At 42.4% G+C, this 26,242-nt stretch overlaps 1 protein-coding gene across 2 annotated transcripts in view; it reads right to left on the bottom strand.

The window, feature by feature from the left end:
* LOC131685601 (E3 ubiquitin-protein ligase TRIP12) overlaps nt 1–26,242 on the bottom strand; it is an 86,082-nt gene that overhangs the window by 21,015 nt on the left and 38,825 nt on the right. For both annotated transcript variants that reach the window (XM_058969454.1, XM_058969453.1), the window contains exons 2-6: nt 14,675–16,544; nt 11,210–14,599; nt 10,734–11,140; nt 10,336–10,675; nt 9,913–10,274 (exon numbers count right to left, since the gene is read on the bottom strand). In XM_058969454.1, coding sequence (XP_058825437.1) covers nt 9,913–10,274; nt 10,336–10,675; nt 10,734–11,140; nt 11,210–14,599; nt 14,675–16,223 — 6,048 coding nt within the window. In that variant the 5' untranslated portion in view covers nt 16,224–16,544. The remainder of the gene's footprint in view (nt 1–9,912; nt 10,275–10,335; nt 10,676–10,733; nt 11,141–11,209; nt 14,600–14,674; nt 16,545–26,242) is intronic.

The following is a 26,242-nucleotide window of genomic DNA, read 5'->3' as shown; positions in this document are numbered from 1 at the left end:
ACCATAAAGGGTCTGTTTACATACAACCGTTTACCCCAAGGTGCATCTTCTAGTGCGGCTATTTTTCAACAGGTAATGGAGCAGGTTTTGGCTGGTTTAGAGAACGTTTGTGTTTATTTAGACGATGTTTTGATTGCAGGAGTTAATATGGAAGATTGTCGTAGGAAACTTGACATGGTTTTGGAACGTTTGACCAATGCTAACATCAAGGTTAATTGGAAGAAGTGTTCATTTTTTGTGTCAAGTTTACCTTATTTAGGCCATGTTATAACTGATAAAGGGTTGCTTCCAAGTCCTGAAAAAGTTTTAACAATAAGTAAAGCATCTACCCCTAATAGTGTAACGGAATTGAAGGCATATTTAGGACTCGTTAACTATTATGGTAAATTTGTTCCACACCTGTCCTCTAAACTGTTTTGTTTGTATCAACTGCTCAAGAAAGATGTAAGATTTGAATGGAACAGCAAATGTGACGAAGCTTTTGCTGATAGCAAGGAGGCTTTATTGGATGCAAACATTTTAGAATATTATGATCCTAAAAAGCCAATTGTAGTTGTTTCAGATGCGTCAGGTTATGGATTGGGTGGTGTCATTGCACATATTGTTAACGGTGTTGAAAAACCAATTAGCTTCACTTCGTTTTCGTTGAATAAGGCACAGCGTTCTTATCCCATTTTGCACTTAGAAGCATTGGCTTTAGTGAGCACTATTAAAAAATTTCATAAATTTCTATATGGTCAAAGGTTTACGGCTTATACCGACCATAAACCCCTTGTAGGTATTTTTGGCAAATCAGGCAAAAACTCAATTTATGTTACGAGATTGCAGCGGTACATTTTAGAATTATCTATTTATGACTTCGACATTTGTTACAGACCATCAGCTCAAATGGCTAACGCAGATTTTTGCTCGCGTTTTCCGCTTGAGCAGGGTGTTCCAGAAGAGTACGACAAAGAGATCGTAAATAGTATTAATTTTACACAGGAAGTTCCCATAGATTATTCTAATATTGCCAGAGAAACTAATCAAGATGCGTTTTTACAAAGGTTAATAGCTTATTACCAGAATGGTTGGCCTGAGAAAATTGACAAGGATTTAGTGAATGTCCACTCTAATCGATACGACTTAGAGGTGATTGACGGGTGTTTAATTTTCCAGGATAGAGTTGTGATTCCAAAGTCCATGCAAAGAAACATTTTGAAATTATTGCATGTGAATCATTCTGGTATTGTAAAAATGAAGCAGATGGCTCGTAGGTCGGTGTACTGGTTCGGCATTAATGCAGCAATTGAAGCTTTTGTCCACTCATGTGAATCATGTAATAGAATGGCAGTAGTTCCTAAAGATAATTCGCGATCGCATTGGATTCCCTCGACTCGTCCATTTAGTAGAATTCACGCTGATTTCTTTTATTTTGGCCAAAAGGTGTTTCTATTAATAATAGACAGTTTTTCCAAATGGATTGAGGTAGAGTGGATGAGGTTTGGTACGGATGCAAGCAAGGTGATAAGGAAATTTGTTTCTGTTTTTGCCAGATTTGGTCTTCCAGATGTGGTGGTTACGGATGGTGGTCCACCCTTTAATTCGTCTGTTTTTATTTCATTTCTAAAAAGGCAAGGAATAATAGTAATGAAAAGCCCTCCTTACAATCCCTCTAGTAATGGGCAAGCCGAAAGGTCGGTCAGGATTGTAAAGGATGTGTTCAAAAAGTTCCTTTTTGATCAAGAAGTTAGACAGATGGATACGGAGGATCAGATTAACTTATTTCTGATAAATTATAGAAATTCCTGTTTGCCTAAGGATGGAAGTTTTCCATCTGAGAGGATTTTTACCTATACACCAAAAATCCTATTGGATCTTATTAACCCTAAAAAAGTAACCAAACCAAAGATTATTGACGATTCCATAGATGGAAGTAAATTGAAAATCTGTGATATTCCTAGTATTAAGGCGACAATTTCGATTGACCCAATTACTAAACTGACTGTAGGAGATACCATTTGGTACAAAAACCATAACATCAAAGACTGTTCTAGGTGGGTACAAGGAAAGTTTGTAAAACAGTATTCTCCTACAATCTTTCAGATCAGTATTGGAAGCGTGGTCGTAAGAGCGCATCGCTCGCAATTGAGGGTCCCGAAGGCGAGTAGTAGGCGTCAGAATTTAGCTGCTCCGTGCAAGAGACACTGTAAGCGTAACAGGCATCATTCAGAAGACGAATTCTTCGGCTTCTCTAACATTGAAGTAGAGTCGGACAAGAAGAAAATACGGGCGAATGACAATTCGAGTTACGCAGCAGGATCGCCGGCACTGAAGCGGTCAGAACGAATAAGGTTACGCCGCGAAAACATGAAATTGAAAAAGTGAAGTGCGAACAAATTTTTATTATTGAAATGAAATTATAAGTTAAAAATATATATGTAATTTAATTGTAATCAAGTGATTAATTTAAGGTATCAATGGATACAAAATGAAAAGCTTTCGAGCGTTTAAGGACGCAGTCAGAAATCTAATATATAATTAGAGTGTCTAAGGACACAATCAAGTGTTTAATCAAAAATAGGGTTGGCTTAAAAGCATAGCATCAAAGGATGCATTCAAATCTAAAAGAGGAAGAATTGTTGTGTTCATGAAAGGGCTTAGCTAAGGCTAAACCCCGTCGGCAGTTTTCTTATATACTGTATCCAGTAAAGATGAAATGTAAACAAATACTAATAAGGTCATCTCGAATAAATACCGCTCAGCTGGACTCGAGCGGCATAAGTTTATTGAACCTTCAAACAGTGCGTTCTGTTTAAAGCCGAAATTCCCTCAACAGTTCAGTGACCCGTTTGTCCGGTAAAAGAATATAAAACCTACTTCCCTCATGTATTTATGATCAGTCGAATTCGCTTTGCTTCAGTCGGATGTATGTCTCTCCACCATCGTTCCAAAATTACGTGCCACAATGATTTAGCATCAAAAGGCTGAAAATCAAAAGGCCGAAAAACATAAGGCGAAATTTCAAAAGGCGAAAATTTGAAAGGCCTAATACTAAAAAGGTCGAAAAATCAAATGGCCGAAAACTTAAAAGGCGAAAACTCAAAAAGCCGAAAACCCAAAAGGCTGAATCTCATAAGGCAAACTTTTTTTTATTATTCACATTGTGTTGTTCCTGATTGATTAATCGCCCCATGTTTGAGTAAATCGGGAGGATCGCACGTTTACGTACGAAACCTTTCCAATACAAAAGAATTAATGCTCTAAAAATCCACCAAACCCTTTGTCAAATTGTGCATTCATTGCGATTTTAATTGAGATTCAAAGAATGCTCGAAAGAAGGAATCATCCCCTATGTTTGAGTAAACTGGGTAGCCGAAGTGATCACAAGTGTGCGTGCAAGAGTTATTTGGCATACAGATTCCAAGAACTGCTCATATTTGAAAGAAGGAATCAATCCCTATGTTCTAGTAAACCGGGAATACGAACAGTTGTGCAGTTGTAAGCAGCTGGCATGTAGCTCAAATGTTTGAGCATAACGGCAACTACCTAAACATTTAAATAACTTTAAATGAGTTTGTTTACTAATAGTACTAATATTGTACTTGAACCAAAATTATTCTTCTTTACCAATTAATTAAAAAAAAACATTTACGCCTAATGTGGCTACGCCACATGGATTCAAGTCGCGTGCTGTCCGACATCGCTGTCGCTCCGTCGGACCTAAACTAATTTATAGTTTGAGTAATCCGGGCAAACGAGTGGTTCACAGGTTTGCTTGCGAGGGGCCGCCGCTTCCGACGGCGGCCACCTCGCCCAGCGGATCCTCAGCGGTTATGCGGCTCCTTGGTCTCGGTTATGCGGCAAAACCGCATTACACTGGCTTCGCCCCAAGTGCTAGAGCAGTGTAACAATAGATGGTTGAATATATGTAAGTTCATTCCATAAATCATCGTTTGAAAAACTTAGCGAAATTCACAAATGATGAAGTATATAATTCGAAGGAACAGCTCATGATATAAAGAAAGATAATAAGGATAATTTAAATTATTGAAACGCTGTATGGAAAACTAAAACCCACTGGCGATCATAATAATAACGGTCAAAACAAAACATACGTCTGGTGGACCGCAGTTTTACATTATACTATACTAAAACGTAAGTCATAGCCAAGTATTCATAATTGCAACAGTGAACAAGCATAAAAATTTCCAAAATGAAACTAAAAAGAACTGCCCATATTTTAAAGAAGGCAAAATCAATTATAAAATGTATTCACTCGAAATATAATCAATATCAGGTAATGGATAATAGCACATTATTATCATTGCTTTGTTTGTTTTGTTTCGTCCTTTAAAAAGGTTTGCCTTTCAAAATTCTGCCTTCTGAAAAGTTTGCCTTTTGAAAGTCCGCCTTTTGAATTCGGCCTTATGATTTTCAGTCTTACGGCCTCGACCCGATGTATAAACATTCGCTGAACGACCGCACCACGGGGCACCTAGCGATAAAACGTTGACTTTGAGTAGGTCAGTCTTCAGCAAGCAGTCCGACCGAAGAATCAAATTACAGCATGTGGCCGTTCGGAAATGACGAATTTGTTAACACCAACGTCAGTGCGCATGACGTGGTGTCCTACTCAATGGACGGCGCCTTTATCATAGTCATCATCTTCGTCATATGGAGGTGGCGGCGTATTACGAAGCGCTGGAGCCAGTAGCACGTCGATCGCACATAGAAACTCTGTAAAATGAAATGAAATAAAAACGACTCCAGTCTGTAGTCAACAGCGAACGGTTAAGCTTATCCATTTTTATCACAGTTCCCGGGTGCGTGATAGCATTCGGGCTATCACTGTCCGGTCTTAATTCGCTAAAACCATCTTCCAACAGACTAAAAATATTTATCACTGTTCGCCATGGTATATGAAAGTCCAAGTGACCAACGGTGACCGGCGGGCGCGCTCCGAGAAAGTGTATAACTAGGGTTTCTACGCCCTAACTCATCTTTTTTTTTAAGCTGTGGAGCCTTGATTTCCACTGCGACCATTTAAAGGAATATTGTGGTACTATAACTCATCTTAGCTGCTCTATTCATCCTACCCATTTGAACACATTAGTTAGAGAAGTGTCTGCCATATCTATTCAACGCAATAGCTCAAATGGTATGATGAATAAGGATATGTTGTACTCGACATTTCGATTCGCTCAAACGCGTGCATTTTACATTTTCCAAGCTAAAACTTTAAGACATTTAACCGCAATCCAGTCACTCTAAGTCGATCTATCAACGAATTAGTGTGATATCCTGACTAATGAGATGAATAAGGGTTCGTCTACTCTATTAGAAAAACTTGCAGGTTCCTGTGTGTCGTATATTCGTATAGAATTCTTCATTCCAGCCTGATCGATGTACATATTTTCCACGCATCTACCATCACCTCGATCGCCTCCCCGATTGATGATATCGTTGCTTATGGCGACCTAATCCTACCTGACTTGACCTGGCGCTCGGTAAGTAATAGATTTTTATGACTGGATATCGAAAATCATGCATTTATCATAAACGCCAGTTGTACGAGCGTGGATCCAATATTAACCGATATCTGCTGACTATAATTTATATATGTCACTGATCAAAATACCATTTCGTGGAATTTCGACTGCCAGAGTTAACTGCTCGACAATTGTCGAACGCTTGAATCATCCAGCCCGCATTCGAGCTCTCGCAACGAACTCAGCAGCGGTTCTCGTGATCCTACTCCATCGGGAAAGTTGGTCTAACCGGTACAAAACCAACAAAGCAAAGTTCGCAGAACCTACACCCCCGACGCAGATTTCAACCGGATTATTTTATCAGATGGAACTTCGCAGGTCCGACAGAATGACGGACAGGGAGACTAACGTCGATCCTCTGAGAAAATCCCGCTGTCCCAACCAGAAATACGAACATCTGCTTTCTGTCGATTCGAACCACATGAAAGTAAGCCTTCGTTGGTCAGGTCTAGCTCCATAAGTTCCCTTAGCATGTTCAGCAAAGAGATCAGCTCAGACACATTAATACAATCCATAAATCGAGTAAAACCTGATCGAGAACAACAGCACTTTCAATAGTTCAAAGGAGAAATCACGCAGCCCCCAGAGAAGTAAAACCCTCCTGTACAATATAGAAAACAGACGACTGCCCGTCAGTTTTATAGCAAAATTGTCAACGCACATGAAGAACAAATCTCCAACAACTACCTTGGTACAACCCGGCCGATCCAAATGCAGAAAGCTCTATCGCAAATTTCTCCACAAGTTTCGGCAGGTACCCCTGCTGAAAGAACCTAACTAACAGCAACTCCAGGGCACGAGGCCCTACCCGCATCATCCGCAGGCAAAAAATTAGTGACAATTACGACTTCATCACTAGAGAAGAAACGAATCACTCTCGCTCTAGAGTGGAATTGAACGGTCTTAGAGGCAGTTTAGGGGACCTACAGCTGCTGCTCGCCCAGCCTCTGCCAATCTGTTTGCCCTGCAAGAAACGCACATACGAAACAGCATTGATCCTGGTCTATGGTTGGGAAACCGCTACTCCTGGGATGCCAAATTGGAAGCAACATATTCCAACACGCAGACTTCGCTATTTTAGACATCGCCAAAGTATACAACACGTGTCATAAAGGACTATCTCACATTCCGTGTAGGAAACGGCGATCAACAATCCGAAATCTTCGCTGAAGAAAACAGATTCCCTCAAGGAGCTGTGCTTGCTGTTTCACTGTTGTTGGTCAGCATGAGCTCGCTCTTCGCCACCAAAAAGGTTCCCATATTTTTATCTACGCTGATGACATCATTATTGGAGTAGTAGGGAAGTCAACGTCCCGAGTGATAATAAAGTTGCAGACTGCGGTGAATGTTGTCGGTCGATGCGCCGAAACAGTGGGTTTTAACGTGGTAAATTCTAAGTGCTCCATCCCTACTATTTTGATTCGCACCACGTTGCCAATAATCTACCAGTCAAACTAAATGGCACACGGTGTCTTTTTTAACAACTTTATGCAAAAAAATTCAGCATCTCTGAAACTTCAGGATATGAAAGAATGGGCTTTCCCCTTTCATTTGAAACCAACATCAAAATAATCCGTCGGGGGGTCTAGAGCAACTTTTTTTTTGAAGTTTTTTTGGTGAAAACATAGATTTTACAATAGAACTAGTTCATATTTCTGTCCCTAGATGGTGCTTTAGACATTCGAACAACAGTAAAAGTGAGAATCTGATGGATATTTTAATTGTCTACAACTTTGTTAACAACTAAAAACCGATTTGAAATTATCCGGAAAAGTTGTTCAATATTTTAACGAAGTCTAAGTCTAAGTCTAAGTCACAGAAACCCTAGTTGTTTGTAAGTCAATTCACACGCACTTTTTTCATTTGCCAAATACCTGTGTTTAGTTGAACAGTTCATTCTGCGGAATTTGAGAGCTTGGAAAGTCTCATCTTTTAGCTGAAAATTATAATTCCAGATTCCACCTGATAAAGGGCACCATTAATATTTTTGGGATGGAAAGTCTTAGATAAGTGTTGACCAAACTAGTATGATATTAATATTCTTTTCCAAGATGGTGAGTGATTCCTCCCGCAGAAACAGCTTTTTCAATGATGTATGCCTTCTTTTTCATTTTTTAGATTGTTCTCGGCGATGACTGATAACTATTCTTGCATGAGCCTCCTACTTTGTTAGCATCTTCGTATAAAATTCACTTGTCCTGAACTTCAACCTTTATATTTGAAAAAACTCAATGAAACTGTTAACACCATTGCAATATTTTGCGAATTTCATTGCAATGCTTGGTTAAAAACGCTGATTATCTTTTTCAAAATTAATTCAATGTGACAAACAGTAAACAAAAAACTTTGAATTTTTAGATCAAGATAATTTTTTTTGGGATATATTTGTGGATTTGTATGTATATAAGGTTTTTCTTGTTCTCAAATCATATTTTGTTTTCAGAAGTAATACATTTCGCATAGTCTAGGATCAATTTATTAACGATTTCTCGCATAATTGATAGGAAATGGCCGTAAAATCCAACTGCCACAATATACTTTGCGGAAAAATTTGAATAAATCGTTTCACGCTAACCACTAATTTGGATAGTTACTTCTGTGGTGTGCGTTCAATTATAAACTGTATGTCCCAACATTTCGTCTTGAACAGAATTATAATAGCTGACTTAAACGATCATAACCTTAATTATGCGACGTATGGTTCTTTCTAAAACATAAATGTAAGCAAACCCTTGTAACCAAGCAATACCTTCCGATGAATGGTAGTTCCTTCAAACCTATCGGGAAAGATTACAAACTTGAACCAAATAGTTCTCTGTCTCTGTCAAACATCCTAATTTTCAGAAGGTCAATAGGAATTGTCAACAAAGATGTTGTAATGAATCCCGTCAAATATTTTCATGTCACTAAACCCAATTATTTTTTTGGTAGTGAAATAAGTGCGCGAAAATATATTTCCAAACCACTAGGCCTCGTGTGAAACTATCTTAGATATAACTTCGTTAAAATCTTAAACAATTTTCCGGGTGATTTCAGATCAATTTTTAGTTGTCAACAAACTTGTAGACAATTGAATTTTCTATCAAATTCTCACATTTAGTGTTTTTTGAATGTCTAAAGCACCATCTAGGGACAGAAAAATGAACTAGCTCGAGTAGTAAAACCAATATTGTTACGAAAAAAAACTTAAAAAAAAAAAAAGTTGCTCTGGACCCCCCGACGGATCATTTTGATCTTAGTTTCAAATGAAAGGGGAAAGTCCATTCTTTCATATTCCGAAGTTTCAGAGATGCTGAATTTTTTTGCATAAAGTTGTTCTAACAAATACACCGTGGGCACACTGATTACCTTCCGTCGAGAATCGAAGGTCCTCGGCATCACACTGGATCGCCGCCTCACCTTCATACCGCACTTTCGATTCCTCAATCAAGATTGTGAAAGCAGGGAACGATTAATCCGGACCATGAGCTACCGGCATCCGATTTGGAACAGGGAGACCGCCCTTAGCCTCGGAGGGGCTCTTATTCATAGCAAGATCTACTATGGATGTGCTGGAAACTAGTACATCCCACCATCTGTACATACAGGCTATCGTGAACAACTGCGATGCGTTGGCTGCAATTTATTGGGTTCCTGGTCATTGTGGGATCAGCGGAAATGAAGAAACCGTTGCACTTGCAGCGCGTGGGAGACTTGCCGTGGAACTGCTTACCAAACTGGTACCCTCCTCGGATAAAATCACTGAATCACCGATTGCAAGCTGGTCACCCAAAGATCACCCATTCGATACCAAGTTCTCCACACCTTCTGTCCCGTTCATCCATGTCCCAGTAGTGTTACGACGTTGAATTGACTAGTTCGTGGCTTATCGTGTAGCAAGCGGTCGCACTGTCGAAGGAAAATTATTTGCAGTTTCGTGATCCATGTTTCCAATCGTAATCCTTTTTCGTCGTGCGTGCCTTTATCAATTGTTCTTTTCTATTTGACATAACGCAATATTTGCGGGCAGCTTGAAAGACTTGCACCCCCTGTTTCTTCGAATGACAGTCGGGTAAGGTTCTTTTCATATCAATCACCCTGCCAATGGTGGGATTATATCACGTCCAAGTTATCAATAAATTGGTAGAGATTCGCATTCTTTCAGAATAGTGTCAACCACAACGAAAGAAAAACAAACGAATTTGGATTTTCGATTGAGAATTCGTGGAAACCGATCAAAATCCGGTTAACAAATATGACTTCGAAGCATGAATTGAATCTTAAAATTTCACGATGAAATTAATATCAAATAAATTAGATCACCGTAAAGGACAACTCGACACAGCTGCATTTTCAAGGCTATCATCATATTTCGTACACAGCTTACAAGATTAAACCTTACCTTCGAATGAATAAACTCCGTCTGGGAAACGATATGGACCTGCGGTACCGAGAAGTATAACGTAGCCCAATGTCGATTGAGGGCGTTTATGATTCGCAGCATACAAAGTGCATCGAGGGAAGCATCCTGCACGGTAACCACATCGGGCAGCTTCGACGCCAGGAACGGCGTCAGAGAGGACACAAGCGCCGGGGCAACGCCATCATTCCAAAACTCTGGCTTTCTACGCATAATTTTCGACTGCGAGTTTTTGCTGTTTTTCCTGGACGAACTGGAGGCTCCGCTTTTGGACGTTCCGGTTGCATCTTCTTCCACCGGACGGTAGAAGATTGTGTGTTGCTGTACCCAAATACTGGCGCTTCCTAAAAATGTGCAAATATTTAGTAACATAGTTGACGGATACGAGCAGAATCGATAACTAACCAATTGGTGTCTCGGTATCGGTATCCGTTTCGGATTGATCGTTCACCAAAGGCGAATACTGACGAATGGCCTGATAGACCGTCATGTTATACGGCAGCACGTGCTCCCCGATTAGAAACTGCAGTTTGTGTTTCAATCCTCCCATCGATATCATCGCAGCTGCATCGATGTTGTCGATATCCTCCTCGGAATCTTCCTCACTATCCACCCGTATACCACCGTAACCACGAACAACCAAATAGCGCTCGATTGCCTGAACCAAAGCAAGGGGATCTATTTTCACGGTGCCACCCTTCCACTGTCGTAGATTCGTACACTCTGGATGACGCTGGAGATTGCACTGTCGAAAAAATATAATTGTTGATTACGATCAATTCATAGAAGATCCGCTAACAAACCTTTAGTTGATGCGTGTTGAAAAATTTAAGAGCACTTGTATTCGATCTGCCACCCACACCGGCGGGGAAATCGTGCACCTTAACCGGAAATTGCTCCAACTGCGTGACGCACCCATTCAACTTGGCTACGAACGCACTGAACGGTGCGCTGTTGATCGACGGAGCAACGCTGCTGTAATAGCCGGCATCCAACGGAAGGTTGGCGAACACGTGCAAAAACATCCGCAGTCGAACCGCCCGTTCGACCAGTTGATTCGCGTCGTTGGCCATATAGTTTAGCATTGCACGGATCAATCCTGAGTGATTCACCTCGAACGGAGATATGTCGCTCTGTATCAGAATGTCGCGCAGCTCTTTGAGTGCGGCTAGACAATCGTTTTGATGACCTTCCAGCTTCTGAATGGCTCCTGTTCCAAGAAAAAAAAAAAAAACAAATCAAACGTCGTTTATCTAACAAGAAATAATTAAATATTCACCTGTTAAACGAGACAAAATCGAACACGCCGGATGCTGAGAACCACCCGCAGCGCTAATTCCATCCGTGGAGTATCTATTCACGAAATTGATTGACTGCTCGCGTATCCATTGGCGGGCCTTTTCGCGATTTCCTGCAGCAATCAGGTTGGAATTGGATTGGCTTTTAGCCAACGCGTTGGACCCGTCTTTCCCGAAAGTAGTTCCGGAATGATGTGACGACGAGGACGAGGACTGTCGGCCCCAACGAGCAGGGTTCAGTGATGCCAGGAAGGATGTTGTCTTTGACGAAGCACCGGAAAATCGTGAGCGGGAGCTGGATGATGGTGTGTTCCTGCCGGAAGAAGATCCCAACGTGGTAGCCTTGTTAATTAGTTCCTGCATCACGGATGAAGTTGTAGACGATGTGGATGTTGACGTTAAGGTGGATCCACTTGTCAGTGCATGGGCAGTGCCAGTGGTTGAACTTCCGGGATCATCATGACGAGATTTGGACTTTGAACTGCTCTGCGATTTTCGTTTGGGTGGAACTTTACGCTTCAGAATATCGGAAACCTTCAGCTGGCCTGGACTATGAGATCGAGTGTCGTGATGGGAGGCTGCTACCGTTGAGGCAACAAGCGTAGCTCCAGCACCGGATGCTACCGAGAGTGGAGATGTGAGAATGCCCTGTTCGGCATTGTATGCAAAGGTATCTGGGAAATGGTGAGTTTGATAAAGGTGCGTTTGTTTGCTGGATCCAGCCTCCGGTTGGTGGTGGTGCGTTGGCGGTTGATTGATTGGAATAGCTGAATTGTAAATAGCGTTCAGGAGAATGTTTCCATTGTTGGGAGATGCGATCGCTCCCGGGATGTTGTTGGGCTGCATATTAGTAGCCAACGATTCCAGATGCAGTGTGCTAGTAGTCATCTGCTGCTGTTGATGGTGGTGATGATTGTGATGAAGTGCTTTGGTGGATGCGTTCAAATTAATCGCAGTGAAACTACCGGATGTGCCGGGCAGATTGGCGGTTGTTGGTGAGTGTAGCAGCGTAGAACTGGTCGATGGCATCGACATGCTCATCTTGCTAGCCATCATCATTGCAGAATTAAGGTTTTTCACGTGGGAACCGGCCCCACCGACGATGGCTATCGCTTGGGAGCTGGTCTTTGAACTTGAGGCAATGGCACTATCAAAGTCGAACGTTGTGTGTGGGTGAATCGTGGCTGAAGAGGGAGCACTTTGGGCTCCCGATTTTGGAGACGGAGCTGCACAGATTGGAATCGATGGGTCTGTTAACTGATTAATCTGATGCATAACACCTTCCCGCCGAAAATGCATCCCGAACACTTCGGGAAGCTTCTGCATCAAAATTTCTGCCATCTGCAGCGCTCCAACCACAATTCTGAGATCGTTAGAAGCCATCATACCAGCAATATGCGACGACACGAGCTGATTTTTCAAAACTTCTCGCAGCAAATCCCCGTTTGCAAAGTAGACCATCCGTAGCAGAGCACGTAGACATTTATATCTAACCGAGGGTCCTGCTGAAGAACTATAAACTTCGTACAAAACGGAGAAAAGATTTTTTATGAATTCCGCGGCAAGTCCGCGCTCTTCCTTCAGGCAAGCTATCCGAGCATCACGGGTGGCATTCGGGGGTCGCGTTGCCAGATTCACACAACCAGTCCCGCTGGCATTCACCAAAGCTGTTGCAACTGACCCGCTTTCGCCAGTTTCATTCGACGTGACGGAAGCAACGGTAGCCATCGGTCCAGCTGTTATAATCATCGTTCCTTGCTGTTGCGATAACAATGTATGATTAATTTTACGCTGAACAGCCCGAGTTGTGCCGGTGTCTTCGTTGATTTGTTGCATTGAGTGAAAGTCGATGGTGTAAGTGCGTCCCAGTGTGCTCAAACTAATTTCATCGTCGGTATTTAAATGAGCCGCTTCGATCATTCGGGAATCGATCGAAGAATACGGACGCCACACACCGCGGTCATCCTTCCACTGCCATTGGACAGCGTCCTGCACATTAGCTTGGGTACGTTCCAAAAGCGAATCAACTGCAAAGATTCCATCTGTCGGAAGTCTTGGCATCAGCTCTCCAATCAGGCAGGTAATTTCATACAGCTCCGAAGGGCTACGTGGTACCAATTCAACGTCTGCGGTAACGGGTTCAGCGGAACCGGTCAACAAATAGAGCAGTGTTGAAGCAATATCGTTCTTTAGCAGTGTGATTGCCAAATCCGGACAATTAGCACACATCACACTCAACATTCGAACTACGTTGGTGAATGTACCGGAGTTCAACACCGATGGGGTGACCACCAATAATTGTTGACAATTCTTCAGTAGCTCCATACTTGCAATCTCCTGTAAAACCGTCGGATCATGCTGGAAGCTGTCAACCAGACGATAAAATGCTGTACATATACTTTCAACGCTTTTCTTGTCGTGTTGCGACAACAGCCTTGCCAAAAGTGGCAGTGATTCCTTAACAAAGTGAAACTCCTCCGAGTGCAGATTGAGGCAGCAATTTGCGGTGATGGCAAGTGCTGCACGTTGAGCATTGATCGAGAAGAAATCCAAATAGGTCAGGCAAGCGGAGACACCGTTGGCCTGCAGAATACTTTTGTTGTGACGACGCGAAAGTATTTCCAAAGCTGTTAGACTCTGTTCTGCCACATCCATACACTGAATAACCTGAAGTTTTTCCAAAAAAGCTGGGATTGCATCAACCACTGTTCCGGATGATCGTGGCAAGGCTTCCAGCATGTACGCAAGCGCACGACACGCATTGTTCATGATGTCGAAATTATGTTCCATGCGCAGCAGTGTAATCAAAGCCGGAACTACCTGTTTGATCGGAAATCCGGCCAGTGTGTCTTCGTTACCCATCACCAACATTTGGCACATTTCGATAGCGGCTTGCAGCTGTTGGCTCTCGTCCTGACACTGTAGTCCTTGTAGCAGCTGTTGAGCTTTTGAGCTGCTATTTGCACCCATCGTACGATGCAGCAAGTGATGCATTCTCGGACCCAGAGCACCGAACAAATGTGGCGGAAGGCCTCTGGCCTCTAGCAGAGCCTGTAGTCGGCCAACTTCGCTATCATCACTCTCGGAATCCGGGTGTGGGACGACAGTGGTGGTCGTTGTCAAGCCGGACGAATTCGAGGTACTACCAGCAGCGGAAGCACCGGCATTGGCCACATTTATCATATTCACATCGATCGGAGCCGACGAGCTGGCCGTGGATGATCCAAGACTGGTGGTCTTATGCAGCTTGATGAACGGGTGTGACGAACCGGACGAGCTCTGCTGATGGTGGTGCTGATGATCACTGCTGCTGTTGTTGTTATTGCTGCTGCTGCGCGAGCCATCATTGGCCATTGCTGTGTTCGAAGGACCTCGGAAAGGGAAAAGATGGTTGAATGGAATCGTAAAATTTAAATGTTTTGCACCGTTATGAAAGTAAGCCTTACCTGGAACCGCTGTGGATGGATCGTACCCGGTTGCACTTCCTCCGGCTACGGACCCGAACAGGTTAGAATTGTTATTGTTGGCCGCCACCGAGGAGAAAGAGCCGCTTTTCGAAGACGAACCCTTGGCAGTTGCACCAGAAGTTCCAGCCCCGCCGTGACTGTTGGCCGAAGCGTTACCGGAACCACCACCACGATGGCTGCCCGAGCGTGAAGATTGCGACGATTGTGGCTGTTGCTGGCTCTGGTTGGGATTGGCGGTGTTCGAACTGACACAAGAACCCGTTGTTGCGGATTGATGAGAACCTTTGCCACGAGAACTGCGTCTTAGCAGGCCGCTAGGTAGGTGCCCCTGTGTGCTGTTGTGACTACCACTACTGCTACTACCACTACTGGCGCTACCAAGGTGACTACCGGAATGATGTTGCTGATGGTGATTATGGGGCTCCCTACCTCCGCTGCTACGAGCTAGACGTGCCCCCAGGTTCGGGGCTTTATGGCTGCTGCCCGAACTGTCCGGATGTTGGTCCCCCACTTTCTGTCGCTTTTTCGGAACTACTGCCGCTGTTACTACTACACTTGTTTCCGCTTCCGGATACTGGTGGTGATGGGAGCGCAAATTTCGTCCCTCTTCCACCGTATTTACCGACTGCTGACCTGTAGACTTACTCTTCCGTGAGCAACTTCTACCAGGCCTGTATTCGTCTAATGTTGGCTCCTGTTTGAAAAGTTGCTCTACTACTTTTTTCGACAGTTTCGAGCCGCTACCCTTCTTGCGCTTGGTTTTTTTGATCGAACGTGACGAGGAGGCGACGGAACTGATACTAGCTCCACGGCTGCTACTGTCACTGCTGCGACCACAGTCCACTTGATCCTGTTGCCTGGTTTGTGTCGATGGAGTTGAACAGGAGCCAATCACTCCCGTTAGCGAAGATAGAGATGAACTGGCCGAAAGCGTTGACAGCAGTGACGACGTGTATGAAAGCGTCGACGCACTAGGTGACGTAGTTAATATCGATCTGACCGAGTTCTTTGTACTATCATGAACGGATGAATCGGGGATTAGACGTGTTACCTTCTGTAACCTATTCCGGAAATCAACCGGTGGTTGTTGTGCCTTACTATTACTACTACTTCTACTTCTGTTGCCACCTAGTGGTATTTCCTTCGATACGGTTCTTGAACGTGTTCTAAAAGCTATCGGAGATGGCGTCGTACTATGTTCCCTCGTCAACACGTGACTCAAGTGCTGTTTAGATCTGTCGTCTTCCACGTGTTTTCGCTTTCTACTACCACTGGTCTGTCGGGTATCCGTGTCGGAGCGATGACTGATATTACCTCGTGATTCTAACTGTTTTTCCTGCTTGTAAGCTTGCTTCTGCGAAGATCTAACCTTAGACCTTCGGCTACCACTATTACTACTACTGCTGGCGCCTGCCGCTGCTGCTGTTGACTGTTGATGACTCCGATGATGTTGCTGCTGCTGCTGTTGGTGATTATGATGCCCCTCCGTCACTGCAGAGAGCACTTGCTTACCAACGGATTCGGCCATAGACGACACTTTGGCGTCCCCTTGTGTCCATTAAATAGCATACCCGTCGAATTTTGGCGTTTCGCTGGTGCGGGCGGCTGTAGGCTGAATTAAATTTATCTAGATCTGTGCTGGCTGGGTGGGTGGTGTGTTTTGTATTATGGGTACACACTGCACCGTGTTTTTTTCAGTAAGCTCCCACCGCGTCGACGGGTTGGAGAAATGCGCTATAGTGCTGAGATGCTTGATGCGAGAGCTGCTGGGCTCAACGTAGATGATTTTCTTCACTCACTATTATTAGAACTTGTACTCTGAGCGTGTGTGGTTGTGTATTTCACTGATCTGAAAGGAAAATATGAGAACATTGGAAGAAAATTAGTACTTTGTTGGAAGGTTCAATGAGTGAATGTGATGAGCTGTAGCTCTACCGTGGAAGTACCATACTTGACACGGTTAACACAACTTCGAATTCAAATACGATTAAAAAATTGAAAGTTCATTTAATTCCATAAATATTTCACACATCAATACTGCCCATGATCGCATGTTTGTCACTTTTTCTATGGGATTTCCTATCTTTAAGAAACTGACTTCGATCATAGATCTTTGACCTGACGGACGAAGCTATGGTCCTTTGAGCACAGACAACGCAGATACAAGGTCATCATTTAAATGATAAGTTGCACTTCCCCCGGTTGCCAGACGAATTATTGCGTGTGGTTTTGTATGTAGAAGTCTAATCGTGAGTCCTGTGGTTGTGTGTGCGTGGAAGGTGTGAGTTTTAGCGTTCGCGTCCAGGGGCATATCTGTCTGGGTTGGCGTGAGTGTTTACTAATTGTGTAATAGTGTGATCGCGAAGGACTCGAGCGTTTATATGTTAACGTGTATACTTCGCGTGCAAAAATACGATTTTGTAATCGTGTTGCCATTCGCACATTCACGTGTATTCTTGAATGGTCGTGCTCGGACCGTGAATCTGATGCTTAATTTTTAATGTATGGTATAGATGCTAGAAGAGAGTCAGCCATATCACCAGAGTTCCGGGCCATGTCGCCATGGAACGGTTTGCATAGTTAATACGAGCGATATTTTTTGATTTGTCCAACTGAAGGCATGAGTCTAGGCAGCTGTAACCAAGGGCAGAGACTTCCGGACGTGACTGATTCATGATCGCATAAGCGATGAGTTAATGCTTGAGACCGCGTTTGTAAATTTATAGGTGCTACAACTTTAACTTAATTACCGTGGTGCTTTACTGTTCACTGGGCAAGGGACCAGAAATCGACAGTCTTCAGTAGATCTGTCACCCACCGAAGTACGATGGGTAATGAACTAAAAATTAGACATCAGACGATTATAAAAACCCGGGCCTTGGTATCTAGCGGGGAAATTAAATAGATCAAATATGTTGGGGTGATCAGCTGCCGTTGTGTGTGATTCCTCACTTTGCAGGCAGGGTACGATCACCGTCGCCAGTGGGATAATCATATGTTCTTTCTGGGATGTCACCATACCCAGGGATAGCATAAGGGTTAGTGCATTGGGCCGGAGTCTCAAAGGTTGCGAGTTCGAGTCTCGCCTCTGGGTGGGGAATTTTTTTTTCACATGATTGCTTAGCTTCACTCACCATTTCCGATCGTTTTCCCCGTTGGATACCACCAGTCCTTAATTACCGTGGTGCTTTAATGTTGGCGAGATCGCGAGCGTAAGTATGTGTAGATGATTGCAATTTCATGTTCGTGGTTGTGACCACGTTTGTGTTATCGCGAAGGCCACGAGTGTTTGTACGTTTGTAATGGGAATGTTTTTGAGTGTATATAGGAGTATATGTAATTAATTGTGTTAGTAAGTGTTAGTATGAATCTGATTTAGTATATAGTAACAAGAGGATACATGATATGCCGAAAAAAAGAACAAAGATACAAAGAGATTAAATGGAAGTGTATAAATTGACCGATATCATTTTTGGTATACACCAGTAGTGGAAAAGCAAACTAATAGAAGTACAGACCAATGGAGTAGAAGAAAGGAGCACATGTACCATGCACTCAAACTACTTGAACTCGTCTAAATGCCAGGAAATGATGCTTATTTACGGTCAAGAATTCATCATCGACATAACATTCTGCAGTCCTTCGCTGATGGATAACATTAAGTAGTGAACAGTACACACATAACGACCACCAAGCGATACACTACACCATTGGTCGGCGAAATTGCAGGGTGTACTGGTGGAACGAAAGGCTAAGCATCCTCCGGGCTGCCTATCTGAAAGCCAGAAGACGCGCTCAGAGAGCAATTATATGAGGCAGTCAGAGAAGAGTGTGAGGTAACATTCCCCGCGACCAGGGCTGTATTAAACGCGAGATAGCGCTAAGCAAATCCACCTGCTACAAGGAGCTGTGCAGAAAAGTAAACGCTAACCCCTGGGACAATGGTTACTGTGTCGTTATGGCCAGGATCAAGCGTCCAATGACGCCAGTCCAAATGTGCGCTGACAAACTGAATATTATCGCGGATGGTCTTGTCCCGAAGCACGACCCTACCGCATGCCGTACTGAGCGACTGAAGACCGCGATCCTGGCGTTTCCGGACATGTTCAGGATAGTTCTACAGAAATGCTTGGACGAAGGCTAATTTCCAGACAGATGGAACATCCAAAAGCTGTTGTTGCTACCAAACAAGGGAAACCACCGCGAGATCCAGCATCGTATCGTCCTATATGCCTGCTGGATATTCTTGGTAAACTTCGGGAAAGGGCCATCCTCAAGAAGGGGTACTCGCTACTGTGACATGGTAACGATTGACGTGAAGAACGCGTTCAACAGCGCCAGCTGGGCTGCCATCGCCGTAGCGCTGCACAGAATGCGGGTCCAGGACTATTTGGGCAAGGCTCTAAATAATTTCTTTCACAACCGAGTACTGCTCTACGAGACAAAGATGGGGCAGAGGTCTATAAGAGTTACGGAGGGAGCACCTCAGGGCTTCATACTGGGTCCAACGCTCTGGAATATACTGTACAACGGAGCGTTAACAGTGGAGCTGTCCAATGGAGTCGAGACCGCCGGGGACTAGCTCGAGTAGATCGCTTCGTACACCAGCAGGTCGTAGGAGCGCCGATTTCCGCACCTACTGGCTGGCCCACTGAGTAGGCTATAGGTCCACCGCCGGGAACTAGACATATCGGTACCCAAAGAAATTCCGCTGCCGGGGAGCTCACATTCAGAATGGCGGATCCAATATGGCGACTGTGCTTGGCCAAATTACATGTTTTTTCGATATGCCTGAAACGTCTTGCAATGGGGTTTTCGGGTCGCTGATTCGGATTCTGACGTCGAAAATGTGAAATTCAAAATGACGGATCCAATATGGCGACTGTGCCTGGTAAAATTTCATATTTTTATATTGGCCTAAAGTATCTTACAAAGAATCTGATTGACATCAAAAATGTAAAATTTAAAATGGCGGATCCAATATGCCGACTGTGCTTGGCAAAATTTCATTTTTTTTTATATTGACCTGAAGCGTCTTACAAGGGGGTTCTGATTCTTACATGTTTTTTGATATATGCTTAAAATGTCTTGCAACGGGATTTTCGGATCGCTGGTTCTGATTCTGATGTCGAAAATGTAAAATTCAAAATGGCGGATCCGCTATGGCGACTGCTTCGCCAAATTTCATGTTTTTTATATTGGCCTAAAACGACTATCAAGGGGATTTTGAGGGTCGCTGATGCTGATTCTGACGTCGAAAATGTAAAATTCAAAATATCGGATCCAATATGGCGACTGTGCTTGTCTAAATTTCATGATTTTTATATTGGTCTAAAACTTCCTTCATGGACGTCTCAAGGTTGCTGATTCCGAGTCTGACATCAGAATCGTAATCAGCGACCCCGAAAACTCGTAAATCGAGTGTTATGCTCATTGTAACAAAATTCACAAATTTCATGAAAAATGGCTGCCATTATGTACATTCTGTTATCAGAATCGTAATCAGCGACCTCAAAAACCACAAAATCTATCTTTATGCTAGTTGAGAAGTTATCCCTGTTTCTCAGAATCTTTTATAGACCAACATAGTAATAAACTCCAATTTTTGCATATTTTCATAATTTTTTTCGAAAAAAATCCATTATTTAGTTCAATGTTTGAAATACTTGCAAAAAATGTTTTAGATCTCTAGGGCTTTTAGTCCAGACACAGCCGAATTTATTGTAAAAAACGAGATTTTCGAGTTTTAATTGATTATAACTAATAAGTAATTAACAAATTCACATTTTTTTACATATTTGTACTCCTTACATCCCTAAGAGTTGATTAAAAGTAAGAATCGTATTAATATGTTAAAGCTAACTAGAAATCCAATAAAAATTTAGGAGAAGTGGGACATACGTCCCACTGTGCCGCAAAGGGTTAATGCTTCACATGAATCTACTGACGTTGAAAGTGAACAAAGTTGTCATGAATTAAGACATGCCTCAATTTGAACTAGCATAGTTGCACGAAGATGTTTTGACATTGAAAATGTCTTACTGCACTATCTGGGGCAGGGTGTCATTCTAAAATCTAAAATCAAACGATGTCACGTTTTTGCGTCACTATTTTGAACGCTAATAACTTCATTTATGAACATATTTCCGTTTGGTTATCACCAAACAACAATTCGAATTTAACTGAAATCATGTTTTATTGCTATAGTGTTTTTGTATTTCAATAGCACGCTATTGAAAAACAATCAAAAATGAATAGATTTCGGAAAACGTGAAAACTCCCATACATCAATCAATCTATTCCCGGCAGAGCCGTCAATAGAGAGCACCTTAGTGACTCAAACGAACGCTAAAATTTATAAAAAAAAATGTGCCGCGTTCCTGTTTGAATCAGTTATTGCTCTTTTGTCAGACAAGTAACATCGTACCTATAGAGTCTCGTACGACAGATTTGAGCACCCAGCACACTACGCTTCTATGAATAACGTCATCCTCGACTATTTAAAGAATATCATTCCTCGAGCGAGTTCATTCTCCCGTCGAACATCGGGCCATGAAGAACAGCAGTAGCAATCAGGCATTTTGACAAGGCGCTGCGATGAGTGCTGTATTTGATCACTGCTACTGCTGGGGTGGGGACGACGACAGGTCTAGGCATCCAGCGGCCAAGCGCTAGTGATGTTGATGTCTTCTTTCCCTGGCTCTTCTGATTGGCTGTATTGATTTTGCCGAAGACGTCATCCTCGGATATATAATTTTCAGCATTGCTCGGGAGAGCTCATTCTCTGGACGAACGTCGGAGCGGAGACGATAGCAGTAGCCGACAGATATATTTAAATTATGCAATGCGCTGTGTACTGCTTTGCACACCATAACCTGAGAGTTACGGCACTCAGGGCTAGTTGAGAACATGCCGTTGCGATGAATCTAGTACTGCGTTGCTTTTTGCGACACTAGGGTTTGTAAACTGATAAAAAACAAATCGACGGCTCTCAAATTTGGAAAGCCGATTGTTTTGAGCTTCGTGGAACACCTTAAAGCTCGGTGTATTTATACAGGCACACTCTCTTGCTCATTTTGATTTATTTAGGCATTCGTTCCGCATAAAAGATTAAAATTTGTGCGCATCGAAAATGTTGAGCCCTAGTTAGTTCGACCCATAACCCCACCCATTGGGGCCGTACACGAATGACGTAGCTTTTTTCCCTTCCCCTCGTAGCATTTTGCCATAATATTCCACCTCGTCCCACATCGTCACAAATTTGCTACACCCCTCTACCCCCTAAAGCGCTACGTCATTTATACATGGCCCTTGGCACCGTACTGGCTGTCGTTTAAAACGGTATGCATTGATGGAAATGGTAAAGCTAAAATCGAAGTGTGACTAAAATATTCGCTAATTTTAAGTTTTTAAAAGAAAACGAAAGAAATATATTGTAATTTAACTCGAAATTGAACCTTAGGGGACATGCATAAATGACGTAGCATTTTGGGGGGTAGGGGGTGGGGAGTATACTAAATTTGTGACGAAGTGTGACGAGGAGGAGGGTAGGGTCGGAAGTTGCGCGACGTAGCATTAAGATTTTTTTACGTGAATAAAAACCCATTGATTAGAAAAAACAATTTTATGTTTCTCCATTCCCAAGAGAAATAAATTTAAATTCACACAAGTTACTTTTCATGAAATTTTTAATGTGGTAATTAGTAGACTTAGTTTGTTAGCTGAATTAAGTTTTCTCTTCGGATTCAACCAAACAAAATTTAGTAATTTTATTGAATGTATGCTTTTTAGAATCATGGGCAGCTGCAGCATCATGAACTGAGAGATCTTTTGTTCATGTTCCATGACATATAAAATTCAAAACAAAGTTATTAACGTGATATTTGTCATGAAATGGGCTTATTTTGTTCGCAATTTGCTATTAAAATGAAAAACATATTGTAAATACATGTATTTAAAAGAATTGTAAAACATATTTAATTTTTTTTTCATCCCCCGGTCGCGTTGGGATGGTGGGGGGGGGGTGTCAGAAATGCTACGTTATTTACAAGGGGGAGGTTAGAGTTTTGTGACAAAATGCTACGAGGGGGGAGGGAGGGGTCGAAAAACGTCGAAAAAAATGAATACTTTGTCCGGCCGTATTCGTGAAAAGCGCAAACGTGCGATATTTCGATTATTGTATCGATTTTGTGAGCTGTTTTTTGAAAATTTAAGGCCAAGAGAAATAAAAGCAATGAAATTGAAAGATAGGTATTCTAGAGCGAATCAGTTATAAACATAGCATGGAAAACTAGGACTAGGCAGGCTCATATGGCCACGATCTAAAGGAAATGCGAAGAATCCATTGCCTTCTGCTGGTAGGAGTTGGACTTTCCACCCAAGTTTACCGCATGGTCGTTGATAGAACATAACTCATCATCATGTTTTACCGCCGACGCCGCGAATTATATTGCACACTACATTGTCAATGTCACCGTGGTCGTGTCCTGCACACAACCCTTTAAATTTTTCGTACCTTTAACGGGTGCCGTCCAATGAATGAACATCTGATTTCTAATCAGTGCGCATTAGTGAGATTCTTCCGATCGACAGGTGTTTCCTGTTACCTCTGAAAATTAGTAGACTGCATCTGGTAGCTGTGTATCTATTGGTTCAGCATGTTTTCCCAGGAACTGAACAACTAACTCCTCTACCGACATTGAAGTTGCAGCTTGTTTGGTGAGTAATGATTTCTGTGTTTCAATCAGTACCCGTATTGCTTCCCTCAAATAGTTCGCCGGATAAGCCATAGATCCATAAAATAGTTTTTCGAAAATCTGGTGTTGTGACCTTTTCAATTTCGCTTTGAGTCCTGCTTTTCTAAATCCGCTGAAGTGTGAATAGTAGCATTTGAAGTATATGAAAGAATATTGGAGTCCCCGCCCGCACGGTACTAAACCGAAACTGAAACGGAACAGAACGGTGTAAATGATACTTAAGAATCGCAAATGCTATAAGACTCTTGATTTTTTCGATAAAGATTGACACTGTGTGTTAGGGTTTCGATTAATGAGGCCAATTTACATTTAATCACCGATAATTTTAATTCCTTAATAGCACTGTTTAATCAATATTGGTCGACATCGAGGAATTTCTTGGGCCAAGTGAACATCTGATAGTAATATTAAATTGTAATTTTTCTCAAATTGATCAAACCACGTCGTAATTCCTTTCCATATACATATCCGTAGGCGACTGTCATTCATACCCCTCCACATGAATCACAACATACTTGATCACAGAATTGACCTGACCCAATTTATGAGTAGGAAAACAATGCTAACTATTACGGTACGGTATATGTGCACCAAACCCCCGCACCTATTCGATCTCAGCAAAGAAAAAACCAACAACACAAACAACCAATGTATGTGCCTTGAATTTCCCATAATTCGGTTTTCCCACCGTCGTATACATTTCAGAGGTTTCTCTGTCCCCCCTCAATTGAACAGGAAATGGTCGAAATGTGTAATGGCTTTTCTCGAAACAGCTCTATATTAATTAAACCTGTACCAATACTCGCAGAACGAATTAGAATCTTTTACCTTCGCACCCGAAAATCTCAGAAATTGCAGATTTTGTATATGCTCCCTGGTGGTACGTACAGAACAGACATTTTGATTTGCGTGTATATAAGCCTACATCTACAGAGCAGCGAGTAAGTGGAGGAACGGGTAATCGCAAAACTCACTCGCACTCTCCCGCAGCCACATATACATCAAAATGGGACAACAGACAGTAGGAAACAGCTGATCGCGAAGAGGTTCACTTTTAAGTCGTCATTGGCATTCGCTCGCTGGCCATGCTGCACATACATCAGCGAAAGCAACTAAACTAACACATCGGAACGGTGCCACCAACCGATTGACGACTGGGTGCAGAGGCACAGTGTTGTTGTTTTTAATAATGCCATTACATACATACACCGACCGACCGAGTGAGTGAGGTTACATTACTAGAGTCGGGCAGCATAATTTTAAAGAAGGAAGTGTGTGCCAGTCAAGCATACCGCTGCGGAAGGGGGGGAGCAGTCAAGCAGATGTTACGACGGTTAACCTATGAGTAGGCACGTCTTCAGGGTCGTCCGTGAATGGCGTCGTAGCTGGCTGATGTGAGGTATGGTACAACAGCATATATGTCGAGCGATGAAGTTTGATTTCGAGGATTGCTCATTTACCATAATAGCAGACAGCAAGTTACGAAGGATGGAGTAACTAACAGAAAGAACGAACGACAAGATCATGAGAGAGAGAGACGTAGAAGCAAATAAAGCAGAGATAAAACAGGTTTCACATAATAGCAATGTTTGATTTCTGCTACGTCGGATTTAGTGATACGAAATGTGAGACAGGGTATTGATCATATTATCAGCCTGTGGAGCAACATTGAATTGTGATTGTAACTGTACAGTGATTTTGAAAGTTTATTTATCTATGTACATTGAAGTCTATATAATGTTACGCAGCAATACAAAAATAATCAATTTTAAGTTTATAAAAGAAATTTATATGAAAATGAGCTTTAAGAGTAAAATACAAGAAGGATAAGAAGGTAGTTATTTATCTCAATATAAAACAATCTATGAAGTCATGCATAAATGATGTAGGTTATTTGTCGGTGCTTTTTTTAATTAGAAGATATTAACAATTCTCTTATTGAAAGGCACTGCAATCGCTAGGAAAATCGATTTTAAAACCATGGCTCGGAGAGCGGAGTCTATTATACCATTCTCTTAATGTTCTGCATGAACAACAGCTTCTCCAAAGTTCTGATCAATGGGAAGCTAGGAAGCGAAATCAAAATCCAAAGGTCAGTGCGTCAAGGTGATCCCATTTCAATGATCCTGTTTGTTATATATATATACAACCCTTGCTCGATAAACTGCGAAGACATTTTCCTCATGCGGTACTTAACGCATATGCGGATGACATATCTATGTTCGTCGGAAGTGAATCTCAGCTACTTGCAATTCGAAATATCTTTGCCGATTTCACAACTGTTTCTGGAGCAATACTCAACACGCAGAAAACCAACGCCCTAAAGATCGCCACTTTAAACTTAATACCACGTAGCGAGTGGTTACAAATGCAGTCATCGGTGAAAATCCTCGGAATCCATTTTGCCGAAGATTTCTCAAGAACTGTTGAGCAAAACTGGATTGCGGTTCTACGAGGAGTTCAAACAGGCATGTGGATGAACAACTCGCGAAATCTTAATATCATTCAGAAAATAACTTTATTGAACACGTTCATTACGTCAAAAATATGGTACACAGCATCAGTAATCCCTCTACCAAACAAATACGGCGGGAAATTTATTTCGCGAATCGGCTCGTTTCTATGGTATGGGAAGAATATGACCCGAATTGCTTTCGAAACATTAATTCTACCTAAACGTCTAGGAGGATTAAACCTACACTCGCCGTCTATTAAAGCCAAGGCCCTACTAACAAACCGCATGATGAAAATCGGTTCGGATCTACCCTTTTTGTGGGGGTTTCTAGAGCAC

This window comes from Topomyia yanbarensis, chromosome 2, assembly GCF_030247195.1.
Source record: "Topomyia yanbarensis strain Yona2022 chromosome 2, ASM3024719v1, whole genome shotgun sequence".
NCBI classification, from domain to species: domain Eukaryota; kingdom Metazoa; phylum Arthropoda; class Insecta; order Diptera; family Culicidae; genus Topomyia; species Topomyia yanbarensis.
This window is presented reverse-complemented; position numbering and strand designations above follow the sequence as displayed.